The following is a 17,127-nucleotide window of genomic DNA, read 5'->3' as shown; positions in this document are numbered from 1 at the left end:
AGCCCCTTTTATTTTAATTTTGAGGCAGGTCTTGCCAAATTGCTGAGGCTGGCTTTGATCGTGCGATCCTCCTACCTCAGCCTCCCAAGTCCCTGGAATTACAAGCATGCTCGCTGCGCCCGGCTCTGCCTGTTTTAAGTGAAGGATGAGGACTTGGGGGATTATCTGGGTGGGCTCCAAATTTTAGGAACAATCACGTTTGTAAGCCAGGGGCAGAGGAAGACTTGATAAGGGCACACAGAAGAGGCAGGGTGATCACAGAGGCACACTGGAATGACGTGGCTCCAAGCCAAGGAATCCGGCAGCCACCGGGAGCTGGAGGAGGCAGGAGCTATTCTCTCCTGGGTCCAGGGTGGAGCCCAGCCCTGCAGACACCTGGACTTGGGCCCAGTGATTTCTGACTTTTAGATTCCTGGCCTCCGAGCTGTGAGAGAGACATTTCTTTTGATTTAAGTCACCCAGAAGCCACAGGAAACAAATACAAGAACTAATAAAATCTCTTTAATATTTCAGCCTGCTTGAATCTGACATCTCATGAGCGCAGCTGCAGGCAGCTTGACTGATACTCAGCCCTCTGTCCCCAGCCAGCCGCCTCACGGAGAGAATTCTGGAAGCAGAAACCCACGGGGAGCAGCCAGAGATGCTTACTGGTCTCAGGCTGGGGAAACAGGGCTGGGCAGGGCCCACGGGCGCGAAGGCTCCAAGCAAAGGCACCGAGGAGTTATTTACAGGCAAATCACAGTGGCCGGCGACTACCAGGTGCTGGTCAGGGAGGTGGCAGAGAAGACTCCAGAGGCACAGAGGCCCCAGCACCCACCAATCAGCCCAGAGTGCTCCTCAGCAGGGGCCCTGCCAGAGGGACCGGAAGGTGGGCAGGGTGGGGGGCACAGAGGGAAGGGCCCCGTCCTTGCCCGTCATGGGCAGGCCCCAGGCCAGAAGAAACCACACTGGCCCTGAAGTGTGGACACCCGGGAGCAGGACAGGGAAGACCCTTGGAGGCCCCCAAGCCTGGGTCCAGCCTGGGTCCTTGATGCCAGGGCCGCAGCAGCCCAGGGCAGAGGCACTGTGGGTCTTCAGACCTGTCCAGGTACAGAGCTGGCCTCCCAGGTCAGGGATGCCAGTCACGCAGGGGGCTCCCCCAGCTTGCTGGTGGCACTGGTGACCCGCTTATTCTCCCGGAGGTTCCGGAGGCGGGCGCTGAGGCTGCTGATCTCTTCCACGTAGGCCTGGGGCACCCACCCCTTCTCACCATCTGCCAGGCGGACCCCCTCCAGCCAGCCTAGGGACACAGCCAAAAGCAGCATTGGTGGCATCAAAGGCCTGATGCAAATCCAAGGCCCAGGTGACATCATTTCGCATATCCCAGTTCCAGGAAGGATCCTGTCTCTAGCTGTCTTGATGAACGGACCAGTTTTTATGGACACCTCCGAGAAGGGTATTTCCCACTCTCCCCATCACTCTCGATCCTCCAGCTTTAGGTACAGGAAGTTCCTCTTCTTGTCTAACCTGATTCCCACACACTGTGGTTCATCAACCCTTGCGTCATCTTTCCCTGTGATGTCTGAGCCCAGGCAGGGAGTAAGGAGACACTCACCGTCACTGGTCCGGGTCTTCACTGCCAGGATGTCAGTCTTCTCCAGGGTCAGCTCATCAGGCTGCAGGGCCTTGTACGTCCGGACACACTGAACCTGGGGGCGATCTGCAGCGCAGGGAGGGTCAGGGCGTCCCAGGCGGGATGAGGCAGGGAGGGGTAGTAGGGACGAGCAAAGCAGGGAGGGTGGCTGAGCAGCTCCCTGTCCCTCCCACGCCACAGGCCTGAGCAAGACTGGGCGCCCTCTGCCCCCACCCCGCAGTACAGCCCCAGTGGAGCGGTGGAACGAGTCCCTCCACAGGGCTGCTACTCTGGCCACAGCTCTCACCTCCCCAGCTCAGTCCCACACTTGGCCCTTGACCACTAGACTCCAATGTCCAGCTGCTTCAGACACCACCCAGGACACAGTGATGGCCTCCCAGGCCCCTGACGGCCCTCAGGCCTCGCTCCAGCCGACCTCCCAGCTGGAAGCCAGCCGCAGCCCTTCCCCTCCCCTTGGGGGAGAATCCGCAGACTCCCCAGCCCAGGCTCCTCCCAGACTGTCCTCAGGGGTCAGACGCCCCTCCGAGGGCATTCCCTCGCCACCTGTCTGGAGCAGGGGTCTCAGCCAGTCCATGTGGCACCCAGTCCAAGCCCAAGAGCCTTCAGTTCTGGCCCTCCACCCTTTCCAACCGACTAGGTGGGCCAGGAGAACCAATGCCACAGGTTAAGTGCCAGCTCTGCCAACTACTGGCTATGTGACCTTGTGCAAGTTACTTAACCTTCCTGGGCAGATATGAAAAACGAAAAAATGAGTCTCATAGAGTTGTCATGGTGATTAAATAAAATAAACGCAAACACGCGGGGCCCAGCTCTGCGCCCGGCATGTGGCAGGTGCTGGTGGAAATGCGGCCCCTTCCTCCCCTTCACTCCCTGAAGCTCCCCTCGACTCCCCTGCTCAGAGCCGCCAAGGGCGCCTGCCCACTAGCAAGGTCCTCGGCGATGAGGCCGCACCCTGGCTTACCAGCCCCGCTGCACACCCAAGGAGCCGGCTCTGATTCAGCCAGCAGACCCTCGCCCTCCCACCCCCACAGCCCCTGGCCACCCTGGTATTGGTCCTCTTTGCAACTGATGCAAAAACAGAGGCAGACCCAGGCTCCAGACTCGGCTCTGCCACTTATATGCTGGGTGAACTTGGACTAGTCACCTCACCACCCAGAATCTGTCTGGAACTTGTAAAATGGGCTTTGGAGATGCCAGGTGCTGCCCAAGCACACAGGGCTGGCCCGTCCTGTGTCACCTGCCCAGCCTTCCAGGGCCCTCTGAGCCACCCCTGGCCACCCCAGGCTGACCAGTCTCTCTCTCTACAGCCTTGCCAGCGGCATGGCACCAGGACTGAAGGAAGAGAAAGCAGTGAGGCCCCCAGCCCAGGGGACACGGGGGTGGCTGGGGTGGGGGCTGCTACCTTCTCCCTCGCTGATGACCTCCTTGTCCTCCTGGGGACTGGAGGGGCACAAGGCTGAGATCCATCGCTGCTTCTCACTCCTAGGGAAGGGGGGCTGTATTGTCACAACATGCAAAATACCGTGGCTGAAACCAGGGCAGGAGGAATTGGGAATGACGTCCACCTGGGGCCCAGGCCACGACAGCTCCACCCTGGGCACACAGGCCTGCGCCCACCCATTTCTGAGCACAAGAACTGGCCCAGAGCCCCCTGGATGCCAGCACTGCCATGTCCTGCCCCAGGCCCCATCCTGAAGCCACAGATACAGGGTAGTTGCTAGCACCCAGGAGATGCCCGGCCCCTGGGCCCCATTCAGGACACATCCACTGCTCTGTCCCGCATGCACTGCGGGGCCTGGGGGTCCGTCCTCCCTCCCCCTGGACCACTCACTCTGTGCGGGCCCTCAGCAGGAACTGGTGCTTGGCGTGCTGCCCGTGGAGGAGCCGGAGGAGGAACACGTGGCCGGGGATGCCCTGCAGCTGCAGGCTGAGGTCCCTCACCTGCAGCTCCGCCATCCTGGCGTGGACGAAAACCGCAAACCTCCCCAGCCTGCGCAACAGGGCAGGGGTCAGCTGGGCCTGGGCCCAGGATCCTAGCACCGTCCACAGGACGGGGAAGGTGACCAAGGGAGAGCGGGTCTGCCCCCCAGCAGCCTCTTCTCCAGGGGTCAGCAAAGCCCCTCAAGAAACTGGCGGCTCCATTCCTGCCGGATGCCGACGGAGGTGGGAGGGGGCTGAACCTCTCCCCCAACTCCTGTTCCAAGGCACCAGCTTGGTCCCGTTTGGTGTCTGACTCCCCAGCCAGTAGAGAAGCTCCAAGAGGGCCAACCTTGGCCCTTGGCCCTGCATCCAAGAGCGATCCAGGTTCAGTAAGCACTTGGGAGAAGGAGAGCAGGAAGTGGGCGGGGTACCCGGAGCTTCTGCCCAGTCCTAGTTTTTATTTATTTTTTTCTTGTTTCTTTTCTTTTCTTTCTTTCTTTCTTTCTTTTTTTTTTTTTTCTTTTTAGACAGGGTCTCATTAAGTTGCCCAGGCTGACCTTGAACTTGTGATCTTCCCACTCGGCTTCCTGAGTTGTGGGGATCACAGGCATGTGCCACTGTGCCAGTCTGTCCCGTAGCTTCCTTATCTCAGCATCTGCCACTCCAAACCAGTTCCCTTATCTCTCTCTTCCATGGAAGAACCCCACCAATCTGCCCCAGAGGAAGTCGTAGCTCTATCCTGTCTTCCCGCCTATGTACTGTCCCCAGAATCCTCTTACCCTGAAGCACCTGCCACCTCTGGGGCATCTACGCTCACCTGAGCAAGTGCAAGGGCTCCAATCCATCTCCAGATTGGCAGGAGAAACACGTCACCCTGCTCCTGGCTCTCCATGCTCCTCGCTGCCCTCCAACATCCCAACTACTCTCTCCTGTCCTCTCTTCTACAAATTCAGCCTTAGCAGGTTCATCATTCCAAAACACACTGTCCTCAGGCTGGGTTGTGGCTCAGTGGTTGAGCACTTGCCCAACATGTGTGAGGTACTAGGTTCGAGTCTCAGCACCACATATAAGAAAATAAAATAAAGGTCCATTGACAACTAAAAAAAAAAACTGAAAAACAAAACAAAACACTGTCCTCTCATCAATTGCCATAGCCCTGCTGTGTACCCTCCTCCAAAATACTTCTCCACCTGGAAAGCTCCTATGTATCCTACAAACCCAACTAAGGTGCCCCTTTCCACAGCTTTATCAATGCTCACCCCACACTAGGGGCTATCACAGCACACCCTCCCATCAAAACATAATTATCAGGGTGTGGTTTCACTGGTCTGAGAGTCCTGTGAGCAGAGAGCAACTGTCATTCATATGTATGTCCCCAGTCCCCAGTAGAGGGGTCCGTTACAGAACAGGTTCAGTGAGAATTAATTAAGTGAGCAAATAAATCAGGAATGAACTCTTCTCATGGCTTAAGATGCCCACTCTTCACCCGTCCAGTCTCACCTCATCCCAGAGCGCTTCTTTCTGATCCCTACTCACCTGGAACAATCAGGTGCTCCCCAGACCCCGGCAGCAAGCTGACTACCATGCTAGATCTCGCTAACGGTAGCCTGTTTTACAGGTGGACAGCAGGGCAGTGCAGTGGGTAAGAACCTGGGCTCTGGTGTCGGACAGAGTTGGTCACCTCTGGGTCCTTCATTCACTAGTGCCCTGATCTTGAGAATAACAAGGGGGTCTACTTCCCAGGGAGGCATCTGGAGGACGGAAGGGTGTCCACGCAGTTTGCCTGGAACAACAGGCCCTGGTGAATAAATGTTGGCTATAATCGCTGACTCAGGGCAGAGCTGGACTTCAGGGCTTTGCTCATCTCTGATCTCACTGGCTGAAGCTCACAGCAGTTTCACCTCCTCTGCACACTGCCCAACCCTTGACGCTCCCATCTGGAAGATGGACCAGCCTGTGGAGAGCGGTGACAGAGGATGGGAGGGCAGTGACTGAGATCGGGGTCCCTGATGACCTCAAGGCTGTGGCATGCCTGTTGCCTGGGAATGTTCCTGTGCAAGGGCTCAGGATGCTCAGCCGCTGTGGCAATGCCCTGCATGAGGAGGCTCTGTGCAAGGGTCCTGTCAGCTCTGACCTTGATCTCAGGCACACAGTTCCTGGGACTGGAGGAATTCTTGTGCTAGACAACCACACTGGTTCCCCAGCTCTGCTACTCCTGAGCTTGCCCGTCTATCAGTAACTTTAAACAGTGGACTTTCTTGAGAACCACACAAAGCTCCTAACCCTGCACTGTGCAACTGTGGATTGCAACTGCAGAAAAGCTACATAGATGTCTAGTTTCTGTAACTTTCCTGAATACAAAGAATAATGCTTGCATCCTCTTTAACCTGATAACGAGACGTATATAAATAAAGACTGCTGGCGTAACTCTTTAGATCTGCTTCTCCATCAGAGTAGCACTCCACCTGATCCCAGCTTTACCTTCAAAATCTGCACCTGTGAGTCTTTAGGATTCCCTGTACCCCTCGCAAGTTTGGCCAAGCTGGACACAACATGGGCCTCGCTGTCTGCCTTTGCTCTAGGAGCCTCTAAGGCTTAGGGTGCCCAAGGAGTTTGCCCTGGCACAGGTTGGTGGCTCCCAAGCCCCGTGAGAGGCCTTTAGCAGTAAACCTGATGGAGGGGAAAAAGAAAGCCTGGCTCTGATCCGCCCTCCTACCACCCAGACTCACTCCTTCCGCCGGGAGAGCAGCAGGCAGTCATTGAAGAGGTGCAGGTAGACAGCCTTGCTGGACAGCTTCAGCTTGGCAGGGGGCACGGCGGGCAGTGGTGCCAGTTCCACCAGCTCCCCATGCCGAACCAGCCATCGAGCCTGAGAGATCAGTGGGAAGATCTGGCAGATGGAGTAGGCAAGGAGAGAGGCAGGTGAGGCTCAGGGGCACGGGCAGAGAGCACAAGTAGGGGGTGGGTATGGGAATGACACAGGGTCCTTCAGTCCCCAGGCGAAAGAAACTGAGGGGTGGGCCAAGGCTCAGGGCCAGGGCAGAGGCCATAAGAGCCACGCACCTTGCCCTCAAAGTGGATCTTCTTGCTCAGGTGGATGAGCTCCTCCGTCCTCTTCATGGACTGCACACTGGCATTGCACCCTTGCACCAGCTGTGGAGGCCATGGGTCGGTCATGAGCCCAGCCTCGACCCTGTCGAGGGATCAGAGACCCCCACAGCTGGAGGCTCTTTAAGGGACATGCTAGGAGTCCAGGACAGCTGGCCAGGAGCCCATCAGCCCTATCCCACTGAGTTCACCTCCTTGAGTGCATTGAAAGCCTTGGTGGCCATGTCTTCATCTTGGGAGCCCTGGGCTGTGCGCTTCAAGATGTTCTGGAGGTGAGATTCCAAAATGAGACAGGCCACACCTTCCCCCTGTGATCTTGCCCGCCCGCCTGCCCCTCTGGGTACCTCCACCAGCATCTTCAGGCGGGTGATCCTCTGAAAGGGCAGGATGAGGAAGGAGGTGAGGGGCAGTCTTTGGCACACTGGAGACTCCTCCAGACGAGCCAGAATGCCAGGAAACTTGGGGTTTTCCAGGCTAGAAAATGGGGAGGGGTCTGGGGTCACCCCAGGGTTTACAACCCGGCAGCTCCTTGGCTCTTTAAGTGCCACTTATCTTGGTCACAGAGTCCCTTGCAGGGACCCCTCCCGATTCAGAGTCACCCTTCCTCATCCCCTCCTCGGTGCCTACGCCTGCCTGCCGGCACTTCCTCCCTCCTCCCCCTTACAAAGTCCCCAGCCCTACAGCAGGCGCTGGTAAGTGCGCTCCTGGTAGGCTTGGTTGGTGACATAGGGCAGGTAGACACGGCGGAAAGCAGGGCAGTGCTGCAACACCACGTCGCACACGCTGAAACGCAGCACGTCTGCCTCCAGACGCTGCTCCAGATCCTGCAGGAACCTGAGGGGTGAGCCAGGGCTCAGGGCCAGGGCAGGGACCACAGATCCGAGGATGTGCCAACCACAGGGTTGGTCCCCACCTCCACCAAGCCAGACCTCTCCCTCACCTCTCGCTGGTACTCTTGACCTCAGGAAGTTTGGAAAATAGCCATTGCTTGTCCTGCGCCCCCAGACACTCGTTGAGGTCAGGGGAGCCTAAGAAGTGACCTACGGCCACCGTCAGGCTGTGGATATATGAGGCTTCGGAGGTGATCAGTTCAAATTTGGCCTGAGGGAGGATGGACGCGGGATTGTAAGGACCAGGCTAGCCCACCTCGACGTCCTGGCCAGGAATCCTCCAACCCCAAGAGGCCACCTCCAGACACCCTGTCCCCGCCCCTTCCTTAGCTCCAACCTTAATCCGGTTTCTGGCAGGGCCCAGGATCCCACTCCTGCCCCCGGCAACAGCCGGAGCCAAACTGCGGCCCTCGACTCCACCCCTTCCTCTGGCTCCGCCCCCAGCCCCAACCCGTGCACCCCGGGCCTGCCCCGCGTGCGTGCGCTCCTCCATCAGCCCCGCCCCCGCGCTAGGCCCCGCCCCAGCCAGCTGGGCCTTCCCGGTGGCTCCGCCCCTCTTCAGGTCCTGCCCTATCCGAGGCTTCTCCCCTTGGCTCCGCCCCTCCCCGCCCCTCCCCACCCCTCTCCGCCCCCTAGTCTAACTTCTCTACTTGCCTTGGCCCCACCACTTCTCAGTCCAGCTTCCACCCCTTAGGTCCTCCGTGTGGACAGCCCCGCCGCAGGGCCCTTGTGACCGGTCCCCTCTAAGTCCCAGGGTCACCCACTTGTGGCCCGCCCACCCTCTGTGGGCGCCAGCCCCGCCCACCGGCCAAGGCTCCGCCCCACCCCGCCCCGCCGGGTCCCGGCGCCCACCTCCTGCAGTTTGCAGTCACGCAGGCTGAGCGTGGCCAGGACGCCACTGCCGCGCACGTCGGGGATGTCCTGCCATAACGAGAAGGTGGAGCCTCGCGCCGAGCGCTGCGCCCGGAAGGAGCTGCTAGGGGAGAGGTTGGCGCGCGGCGGCCCGGGCCCCTCCTCCGCGCCCTCCGCCTCGTCCCCAGGGCCCTCCTCTTCGCGCTGCTGCCGCCGCAGTTCGCGGGCGCTGGCCACGTCGCTGTATTCCTGGTACAGGACAGCTGGGAGGGGAGAGGGACGGGGAGGGACATGGGGGAGAGCCGAGGGACGCCCGCCGCTCCGGCACCGCTCCTCCCAGGTTCCCCCAAGAGCCTGCCTCACTCAACGAGCCTCTGCAGCGGTTGGACACAGTGAATTCATTCATTCACTCATTTATTCAGTCCTTAAACACTAATTGAGCACCAACTGCGCGGTAGCACGGTGCTAGATCCTGCGAATTCAGTTCTCCCCCTTTCACTCGATCTCAGCCTCCCAGCTCTCCAGACCCTGGTGCTTCCACACCTGCCAGCCTCTTCCCCCTCGACCCCCTCCCAGAGACCCTCTCCACTTACAGTTAAGGAGAAATCGTGACTGCCGCCTCTCGTTGGCGCTCCTGGGATCTGGAGGCGGGTCTTCCTGCGTGTCCAGCCTAGGAAAGAGTGTCAGGGCTCTGTGTGCACCCTGCCTTGGACCCGAGCCCGGAGTGAGAGGTGGTTACCTGGGCTCCGGCAAGCCCCCATGGCTCTCGCTGGGGTCAGCAGGTGCTGGCGGCGACATGCCGTCCACTCTCATCTCTGTGCTTCGAGGCTCCCTTCCAGATGCCTTCCCTACAGAGGTAAAGAGCTGAGGGTGGGTGGTCCAGAGGGCACAGGGCACCACACCCAGTGGCAGGTGTCCAAGGTGTCCAGTGAGTTGGTGAAGCCCCACCTGGCATGTGCTCACCCGCTGCTCTCAGGGACCAAGGGAGTTGTTGGTACCTTCTCGGGCAGCTCCTGAGGTCAGTGCCCTGGCTGAGGAATTCCGCCCCAGGCGCAGAGAAGAGTGCAGCCGGGTCATCAGCTCTGAGGCTGAGAAGCGCCTCCGCTCAGGCCCCTCAAGGCCTGCCCGGGGAGTCCCAGAGAGCTCCTGCGGCCTGGGCGCCTCTGTGCTCAGGTTCTGCTCCTGCGCAGCTTGCCCAGGCTCCAGGAAGACAGCATGGGCCTGGGGGCTGCCAGGGACCTCTTCCCGCTGGTACACCCGCATCTTGCGCCCTGTGGTTGTGAGGCACAAAAGCATAGGCTGGCACCTCCCTGTGTCTCTCCCAACCCCTGTCCCCTGCTGCTGCCCTGTGGCCCTGAGCATCCTAGGGAGTTCGGGCCCCATGTCCAAGAGAAAGGCTGATGTTTCTGTGAGGATCTGGTCCCCAGGGCCATGGAAGCAACAAGAGGGGTAGAGAACATGGGCAAAGGGCCCAGGACAGCCAGACTTGCTGTGTAAACTTGGACAAGTCACTTGCCCTCCCTGAGCGCTATGTTTCCCTAATCACTAAGATCTGCCACTTGTCCTGACTTTGGGGAAACTCTGGGGCTTAAAGGGTTCAAAAAGAGCCACCCAGCCCCTCCCCTATCTGCCCCACTGGGCCATCCCCCCCAGGGTGACTCACAGGCTGACTTCTTCTCTGAGCCATGGCTGGCCCGTCGCTGTGGCTGTGTGTGCTGAGAACTCCAGGGTCCCTCCAGAGCTGGGGGCTGGGCACCAGGACAGTGGGGCCAGCTGCCAGCCCTGCTGGGCCGCATCCCCCCACTGGTGGTATCTGGGCCTTCTGGGGATGGTGGCCATAGCAACCTTTGGAGAGGGGCAGGGGTCCCCAGGGACCAGCGGCTGCCAGAAGCCTGTAGCTCCTCCGGGGCGACGGGGAAAAGGTCCAGACATACAGGGCTCAGGGGCTGCAGGGTGGGCAGATCCACAAAGGACAGACTCTCCTGCTGGCACACAGCCACTGGGCGGCGGGCAGTACTAGGTGGCCCAGCCAGGTGGGGCTGGAGGGTCGCAGGTGGCCCACAGTCCATGCCTCCTTTGCTGCGCCACCCACCTGTGCCTGCAGGGGAGAAGGTATCAGACCCAGGCACAGGACAGCTGGACTGGCCAGTAAGCCACCACATCCTGGAGGACTGGACAAACCCTCATGTAGGCTGTTTACACACATCTGTACAAACACACACCTAATTATCTAGTTAAGAACTAATATTTGGCACTTACTGAATGCTGGGCAAGTGTTTCCACATATCATCTCATTTAATCCTCCCAACAAGTTTATGAGTCGAAGCTGTTATTCTGCCCATTTTATAAGTGAGGGAAGTGAGGCAGAGAGGTGGTTATTTGGTGAGTGGTGGAGCCAGGAGGCTCACTCAGGCATTCCAACTTTCAGGACTGTGTTCATTCTCTACTACGCTGATGCATGACATATACCTTGCCACACAAATCCATGTTCCAACAAATACATCCACACATTTCCCCAAGTACAAACAGTGACACACATTTCGTAGATACACTCAGACTTTGAGATTCAGGGTCACACCTTCAGACATATTTTTGATACACTTTAAAAAAGAAAAACAAAAACACCTATAGATGTTTTCTCCCAAACATGCACTGACCCATCTGATGTTTCCACACCCGCCTAGCCTTTCTCACACTGTTCCAGGCACACGCACACCCCAGGATGCAGACACAAACACACGAGCCCACTAGTCCTTGCTTTGGTGTTACCCAACCCCCCTCCCATACCCAGAGTGGCGGCCTTCAGTGCTGAGTGATGCCCACACCCATGCCAAGCTGGCTGGGAGGGTCACAGGCTGGAAGGCGGGCCACCACCCGGGTGAGGCTGGACCCTCCCAGGGAAGGGCAGAGAGGTGGCCTAGCCCCCCGGCTTGGGGTCAGAGGGGTTTTTCTCCCACCCCAACTCCTAGCCCCTGGATCAGGCAAGGCTAAACGGGCTCTTTCTGGGCAGGATATCATCCCGGGAGCCTGCCAGAGCCTTGGGACAGGATCATGATCTGAGGAGTCTAAGTCCCCACAACCTTTGCCCTGGGGCCTTCTACCCGACACCCTCCTGCCCCTCACCTCTCCAGCTGAGGCCGGCTGCTGATGCTGTTGGGCTGCTCTGCAGGGGAAGCCCTCTCTCTGCCCAGCTGGCTGGGGGAGATCCCACCCAGACAAAGAGTTTGATTCATCAAACCCTGTGGTGAGGCAAGCGGGGCGGGAGGAGGGAGCAGGCAGCGGGCTGGGCGGGGGCCTACCCTAGCCTGGCCTCACTGTGGGCAGGCTGGGCAGCAAGGACCCCCCAGAGGTGCCTTCTGGCCAAATGGGCAGTGCCCAGTCTGGCAGGGCCAGGAGACCCAGGAGACAGAGTGAGACCCAGAGAAATGGAGACCATTTAGACAGAAACTCAGAAACAGACCCTGAAGACTGACAAACAGAAAACCACAGATGCTAAGACATTCAGGGACCCAGAGATGGAGACAGAGACACAGAAAATTTCAGACAGTCCAGATACTCAGAGACAGACATGAAGCCCAGAAAAAACCCGGGAGACAGATGGACAAACAATTCATGCCCCGTGGGATTGCCAGTCTGGTGGGAGAGCCAAAAATGAAAGCAATTACAATCCAGATTGGCAAGAGCCAAGCCAGAGGCACTCTCTGAGTAGTGTGCCAGGCTCACTCAACTTGAGAATCCTGAAGGCTTCCTGGAGGAGGTCATGGTAACTGCTGATGCAAAATCCCCAGGGCCCAGAGCACCTAGAGAGGGGTAATCTGGCTGCTTCCCATTCTCACCCCTGGCCAGGAGCTGGGTGGGGACCACTGCTCCTAAGGAGCCTCCCTGAGGTGGCAGCTCTAGCTTGTTCCTGTAGCCTCTGTCCATCTGAGTATGCTTCCCTAAGCCTCAGTTTCATCATCTGGCAAACAGGAAAGTGGCAACAGTTTCATGGTGCTAATGTGAGAACAGACACAGTGCAGGTGAAGCACCTAGGACAGAGCGGAGCTTGTGGTTCATGGCCATTCCTTAGAGTGTCATTATTATTATCATTAGTCTTTCTCTTGTTGGGGTGCGGCCTGCGTCATCAGCCAGGTGGGAAAAATGAAGATACACATGGCATCGTAGAGCATGCGGGTGGGGACCCAGGTGGCCTCCGTCCTCCAGATAAATTTCTTTCTCTCCAGGAATCAAGTCCTCAGCACAGAATTCCCACACATGCCCCTGCTCCCTTGTATTAGAGGAGATTCTCTCTACTTGAGTTCTAGAAGCCCCTGGAAGGCAGGGAGAGGCAATCCCCTATAATCTACAGCAATAAAGAAGCAAAACATTGAGCCCTGGGGCAGAAGCATCTCCACTTGACGGCAGTGAGCAGGCTGGAGGGAGCCCTGAGTGGGCACCAGGAGTGGGCGCCTCCATCTATGCCCAGGCCAAGGGGCGATGAGAACCGTCCACCTCGCTGAGCTGCGGGCCTCTGGTGTGGCCACCCACCCTCAGTGCTGGGGATCAAGAAGGGGCAGAGCTGCATTCTTATTGTGTAGCTTATCTCCATCAGAGAAAACGGAGGAAAACCTGAGGAAGAGAACTGGCCCCAGGCCGCAGGGACACTACCTGCCCAGGACATAATCCCAGGAGAAACCAGTGGCCACTAGGCTAGGGTCATTCTAGAATCCAAAGGGGTTGGGGGGGAACCTGCCCAAGGTTCAAGGCCCCACATTGGCACTTATCAGCTCTCTGTGAACTTAGGCAAGTCATAGCCCATCCCTGGGCACCTTCAAAGTGCCCCAAAGCCTCCCACCCCAGCTGCTCCCTCTAAGAAACCTGTGTCATCCTAAATGTCTCTGCAGGACAAAAAGGACAGGCAGAGGCCAGGGAGAGTCCTACCATTGGGCACTGCCAGTCACAGAGGGCAATAGGCCACTTGGCAAGGCTGGCAGTGTCCTCGGACACTTTCCCTGCCCCTACCTAGTGCCCCCTTGCCCTGCTGCCCACAGAAAGAGGGACCCTGTCCCTTAAGGACAAAACCAAGTGGGAGGTCTTGGCTGGAAAGGGCCAAGCAGTCTGCAGAGCCCCAGGAGGCCATAAGTGTGTTGGGGCCAGGATCAGAGGCCAGGCAGGCAGCACAAAGGACTCACTCGGAAGACTGGCGGGAGGCGATGGGGCTGCTGGCACCCTGGGGGCCCTACCTCAGCCAGGGAGCTCCGTCCAGCTGCCGGCACAGTCCAGGGTTCCAGGCCACCCTGGGGGCTCTGGGGTTGCAGCCAAGTCCTCAGGGGGCGATGTCAGCATGGCCCCTGAGCCCAGCAATGCAAGCTGCTGGGTATTGTGTGGGGCAGGGCGGTGGGGGGGAGGCGAAGGCGGAGGGAACCTTGCAGAGAGGCAGGCGGCTGTCTCAACGTGCCTGCTCCCCGCCCCCCTTCCCCAGAACCGGTTTGGCAAGTCTGGGGTGCGAGAGGGGGGCTGGAACAATGGGAGTCCTATGCCTGCAAGAGGCTCTGAAGGACCCCAGGCAGAAGTCCTAAAGATGGGGGAGGCACTGCCACTTCTCCTAGGAGACAGGTTACTCCTCTTCTGAGCTTCTCAAATGCAGGGTGTGCTCAGGGGGCTTCTGGGGGCTGGAGAGCATCCTGGGAGCTTCACAGAGAAATCCCCGAGCCCTGGACTCCTCAGGAACTCTGAGACTCCGCTGACCCTCTCTGAGCCTAATAATGCATCTACAAAATGGGAACACTCAGCTCTATGTTGGGACGTGGAAATCAGTGCTGACTGTCGGCAATGTGGCATCTGGCATCATCCTGGAAGGCCTCTCTAGCATGGTCATTTCTCACAAATTGCCCATCCTTTACTGCCACTTGGAATGACCGACTTCACCACCTCCAACAGCCCCCTTCACCACAAAGCCTTCTCAGACTCTAGTCCACACTGACTGAATCCTCAAAAAAGCAATTAAGAGAGGCAGAATGGAACCAGCCTCCATGAGGGGGGCCTGCTCTGTACCTGGCATGTAATTTTCCAAAGCCTGTGAAAGGGGAAACTGCTTTCCCCCTGGCACTACCTGCCCTTAATTTGAACACTGTGCAAATGCCAAGCCCTTAATATTATATGAATTGAGCTGGGATGGTGTTCAGTGGTAGAGCTTGCCCCGGGTGTGTAAGAGGCCCTAGGTTTGATCCCTAGTACTTGGGGGCGGGGGGGGGGGAGGCATGTATACAAATAAGAGTGTTCACAAATATTAACACATTGCTGATTACTTGTATTGCACACTTACTGTGTGCCAGGCACCCTTCTGAGCACTTTACGTGCATGTCTTCATTCACTTCATCTTTACCAGGACCCTTTGAGGTAGACACTGTGACTGCTGCCACTTAGCAGGTCTGAGGCCTGCACAGGTAAATCACAGGCAGTTATCTCATTTGAATATCTCATCAGTGCTATGAAGATTCTATCTTACAGATGATGAGACTGAGGTTCAAGGGATTAAATAACGTGCCCAAGGCCACATAGTAAATAAGAACTAGCAATGAAATCTAGGTTCGTCTGACCCCACCACCCACCTATGTCCTTAACCACGCCCCTGTACTCCCTCACCAGGGCTTTGGGAGGGGCGGATGAGCGGTGTAAGTCTGTTGGGAGACGTCTGCTGACCTAGCCCTTTTAGCGTGGTTCCTACCCCATGGGCTTTGATGAGCTTACAGGGCAGGGGCTTCATGGCCCAGACTCCAGTGAACTCTTTCCCCACAGGAGTTCCTTTAGCAGCCAATGATGACCATTGAGCTCGGAGTTTTTAGGACCCCTCTGCTCCCTCCTGTCCATATCCACCTCTGCCCCTAGAGCAGCATCACATAGTGAGGAGGCACTGCTCAGTGCGGGTGGGGACCAGGTGGCCATGGAAGGTCGCACAATGGGACACAGAGATAGATTTATTGGCAGCATTGCACAGACAACAGGAGGCAGGGAACATGGAGAGAACGCCAATGGTTTCATCATTGGCCAAGGCACTGCTCAGACCCCTACCTGGAAGTCAGAGAGCCCCAATCGAAAGAGCATCCTGGGGAATCTAGGGTCCTCAGTTGCTCCTGCGTCCTGAGCTCGGGGGACAGGACCCACAAGGGAGTACAGCCTGGCCAGGTTACATAGCCTCACCCTCCAAAGCAGAAAGCCTCCTCTGTGCGTATGTAAAAGAAGGGGGCGTGGTATGGGCGGGGTTTCGTGGAAGGCGGGACCAGGCGGAAACTACGGGGAATCCAGCCAATCCCTCCAGGGAAAGGACAAGCAAGAGGGCGGGATTAGAAGGGGCTGAACTTGAGGGGGTGGATTAAGGGGCGTGGTCAGCCTGGTGGGATTCCCCGGGCCCTGCAGACAGAATGCAGCGCCTCCAGGTTATTCGCCTGCACCTGCTTGGCTAGGTAGCGCTCACGTTTATCTTGGTAGTCAAGGCGGCTGGTACATCATGCACGAGCCAAGCAATGAGGCGCAGAAGGAGGAACACCACGTGCTGGGGAAAAGAGGGAAGGAGCGGCCAAAGCCAGAATGATTGTTTTAGTAATCTTAATTTATGGTGAGCTTACCATGTACGAAGTAGAAATTTGAGGATTTTTCTGGATATTAAATCATTTAATCTTCACAAAACTATATGAGGTGGTTATAATTTATACTCCCACTTTACAAATGAAGAAACCGAAGCATAAAGGGGCGATTTGCCCAAAGACATAGAGGTATAATTCAAACCCCTTAGCACTCACTAGAGACCCTGATGGGCTGGTGAAAGGGGGTCTTAAGCAAACCTGGAGGGAGCATGCTTCCTCTCCTTTCTCCAGGTCTTTTATTAGCGGAGTTAATTCATCTGTACCAACAGTGTGCCGGGCACTGTCCAGGTGTTTGACACTGAGTTTTCATTATGACCCTATGAAGCAGATCCTCATTATACAACATAGGCCGGCGACAGTGCCTGAACTCGAACCAGATCTGAGAGGCTGAGCCTACCTCGAAGGCTACGATGAAGCCCGGACGCACAACCAGCAGCTTCCAGGAGAAGAAGGTGAGGTTCCCCTGCACGAAAGGCCTTGAAGCTGGGTTGAGGGGTCGGGGCGAGCTTTCAGATGTCGACTCCGAGTCCTACATTCCGGTCCCTCCAGGTCCTAGAACCAGGCCCGGTCCCTTCAACACCAACCCCATCAACTGAACGACTGTCTGTCTAGCTGACCCAGCTTCCGGGCGTCCGGGCTAGGTCCCTCGCTACCGAGACTCAGCGCCTCGCTCCACCCAGGCTCGGCGCCGCGCCCCGCCACACCCCCCACCCGGGGCCCGGCCCCGCCCAGACTCAGAGCTCCGCCCCATCCAGACGGCACCCCCGCCCCCAGCCCAGGCTCCTGCCCCGCGGTTCTCAGACCTTCCCGCCCAGTTCCAACTCAGCGCCGACTCCTCCTGGGCAGACCCCGCCCCTCCAGGCTTAGCGCCCCGCCCCTCAGGCCGGTCCGGGACCCTGGCCTAGCGCTCCGCCCCTCCGGACCGGCCTGCCCCCCCCAGATCAATGCACCGCCCCTCCAGCCGCTCCCCTGCTTGGCGGCCAGACTTGTCTCCCACCTGCTGGGTGTGCGGCAGCCCTGGGGCCAGGTAGGCGAAGGGCGCAGACACCAGCATTAAGTTTACCTAGCGGACAGTTGGCTGTGGTGGTCATACTGGTACAGG

At 58.0% G+C, this 17,127-nt stretch overlaps 1 protein-coding gene across 4 annotated transcripts; it reads right to left on the bottom strand.

Annotated features, from left to right (window-relative positions):
• Positions 1 to 481: 481 nt before the first annotated feature.
• Positions 482 to 16,674, bottom strand: Arhgef19 (Rho guanine nucleotide exchange factor 19). Of its 4 annotated transcripts, none has more exons than XM_047528012.1 (16): positions 13,626 to 13,846; positions 10,067 to 10,501; positions 9,402 to 9,674; positions 9,143 to 9,251; positions 8,997 to 9,073; positions 8,404 to 8,666; positions 7,602 to 7,762; positions 7,343 to 7,495; positions 7,006 to 7,135; positions 6,853 to 6,927; positions 6,617 to 6,706; positions 6,283 to 6,443; positions 3,465 to 3,623; positions 3,036 to 3,115; positions 1,595 to 1,699; positions 482 to 1,279 (listed from the first exon to the last, which is right to left on the bottom strand). In XM_047528012.1, the coding sequence occupies exons 2-16, from the start codon at positions 10,470 to 10,472 to the stop codon at positions 1,122 to 1,124; spliced, it is 2,400 nt and encodes a 799-aa protein (XP_047383968.1). In that variant the 5' UTR covers positions 10,473 to 10,501; positions 13,626 to 13,846; the 3' UTR covers positions 482 to 1,121. The 4 variants fall into 4 exon arrangements, with proteins under 4 accessions (XP_047383968.1, XP_047383992.1, XP_047383975.1 ...); XM_047528036.1 differs by lacking the exon at positions 13,626 to 13,846 and adding an exon at positions 11,527 to 11,614; XM_047528019.1 differs by lacking the exons at positions 10,067 to 10,501; positions 13,626 to 13,846 and adding an exon at positions 16,423 to 16,674.
• Between the last annotated feature and the right edge of the window lie 453 nt (positions 16,675 to 17,127).

Source organism: Sciurus carolinensis, chromosome 1, assembly GCF_902686445.1.
Source record: "Sciurus carolinensis chromosome 1, mSciCar1.2, whole genome shotgun sequence".
Lineage (NCBI taxonomy): Eukaryota > Metazoa > Chordata > Mammalia > Rodentia > Sciuridae > Sciurus > Sciurus carolinensis.
Note: the sequence above shows the minus strand (reverse complement) of the source record. Positions and strands in the feature narration are given on the sequence as shown.

Excerpts from the sequence above, each read along its gene's own strand:
- Arhgef19 (XM_047528012.1), bottom strand. The coding sequence starts at position 10,472 with ATGGACTGTGGGCCACCTGCGACCCTCCAGCCCCACCTGGCTGGGCCA. Across the intron at positions 6,928-7,005 it reads GCCTGAAGATGCTGGTGGAG|AACATCTTGAAGCGCACAGC; the intron begins GTACCCAGAGGG and ends TCTCACCTCCAG. Across the intron at positions 3,116-3,464 it reads CTGCTGAGGGCCCGCACAGA|GAGTGAGAAGCAGCGATGGA; the intron begins GTGAGTGGTCCA and ends CCCCTTCCCTAG.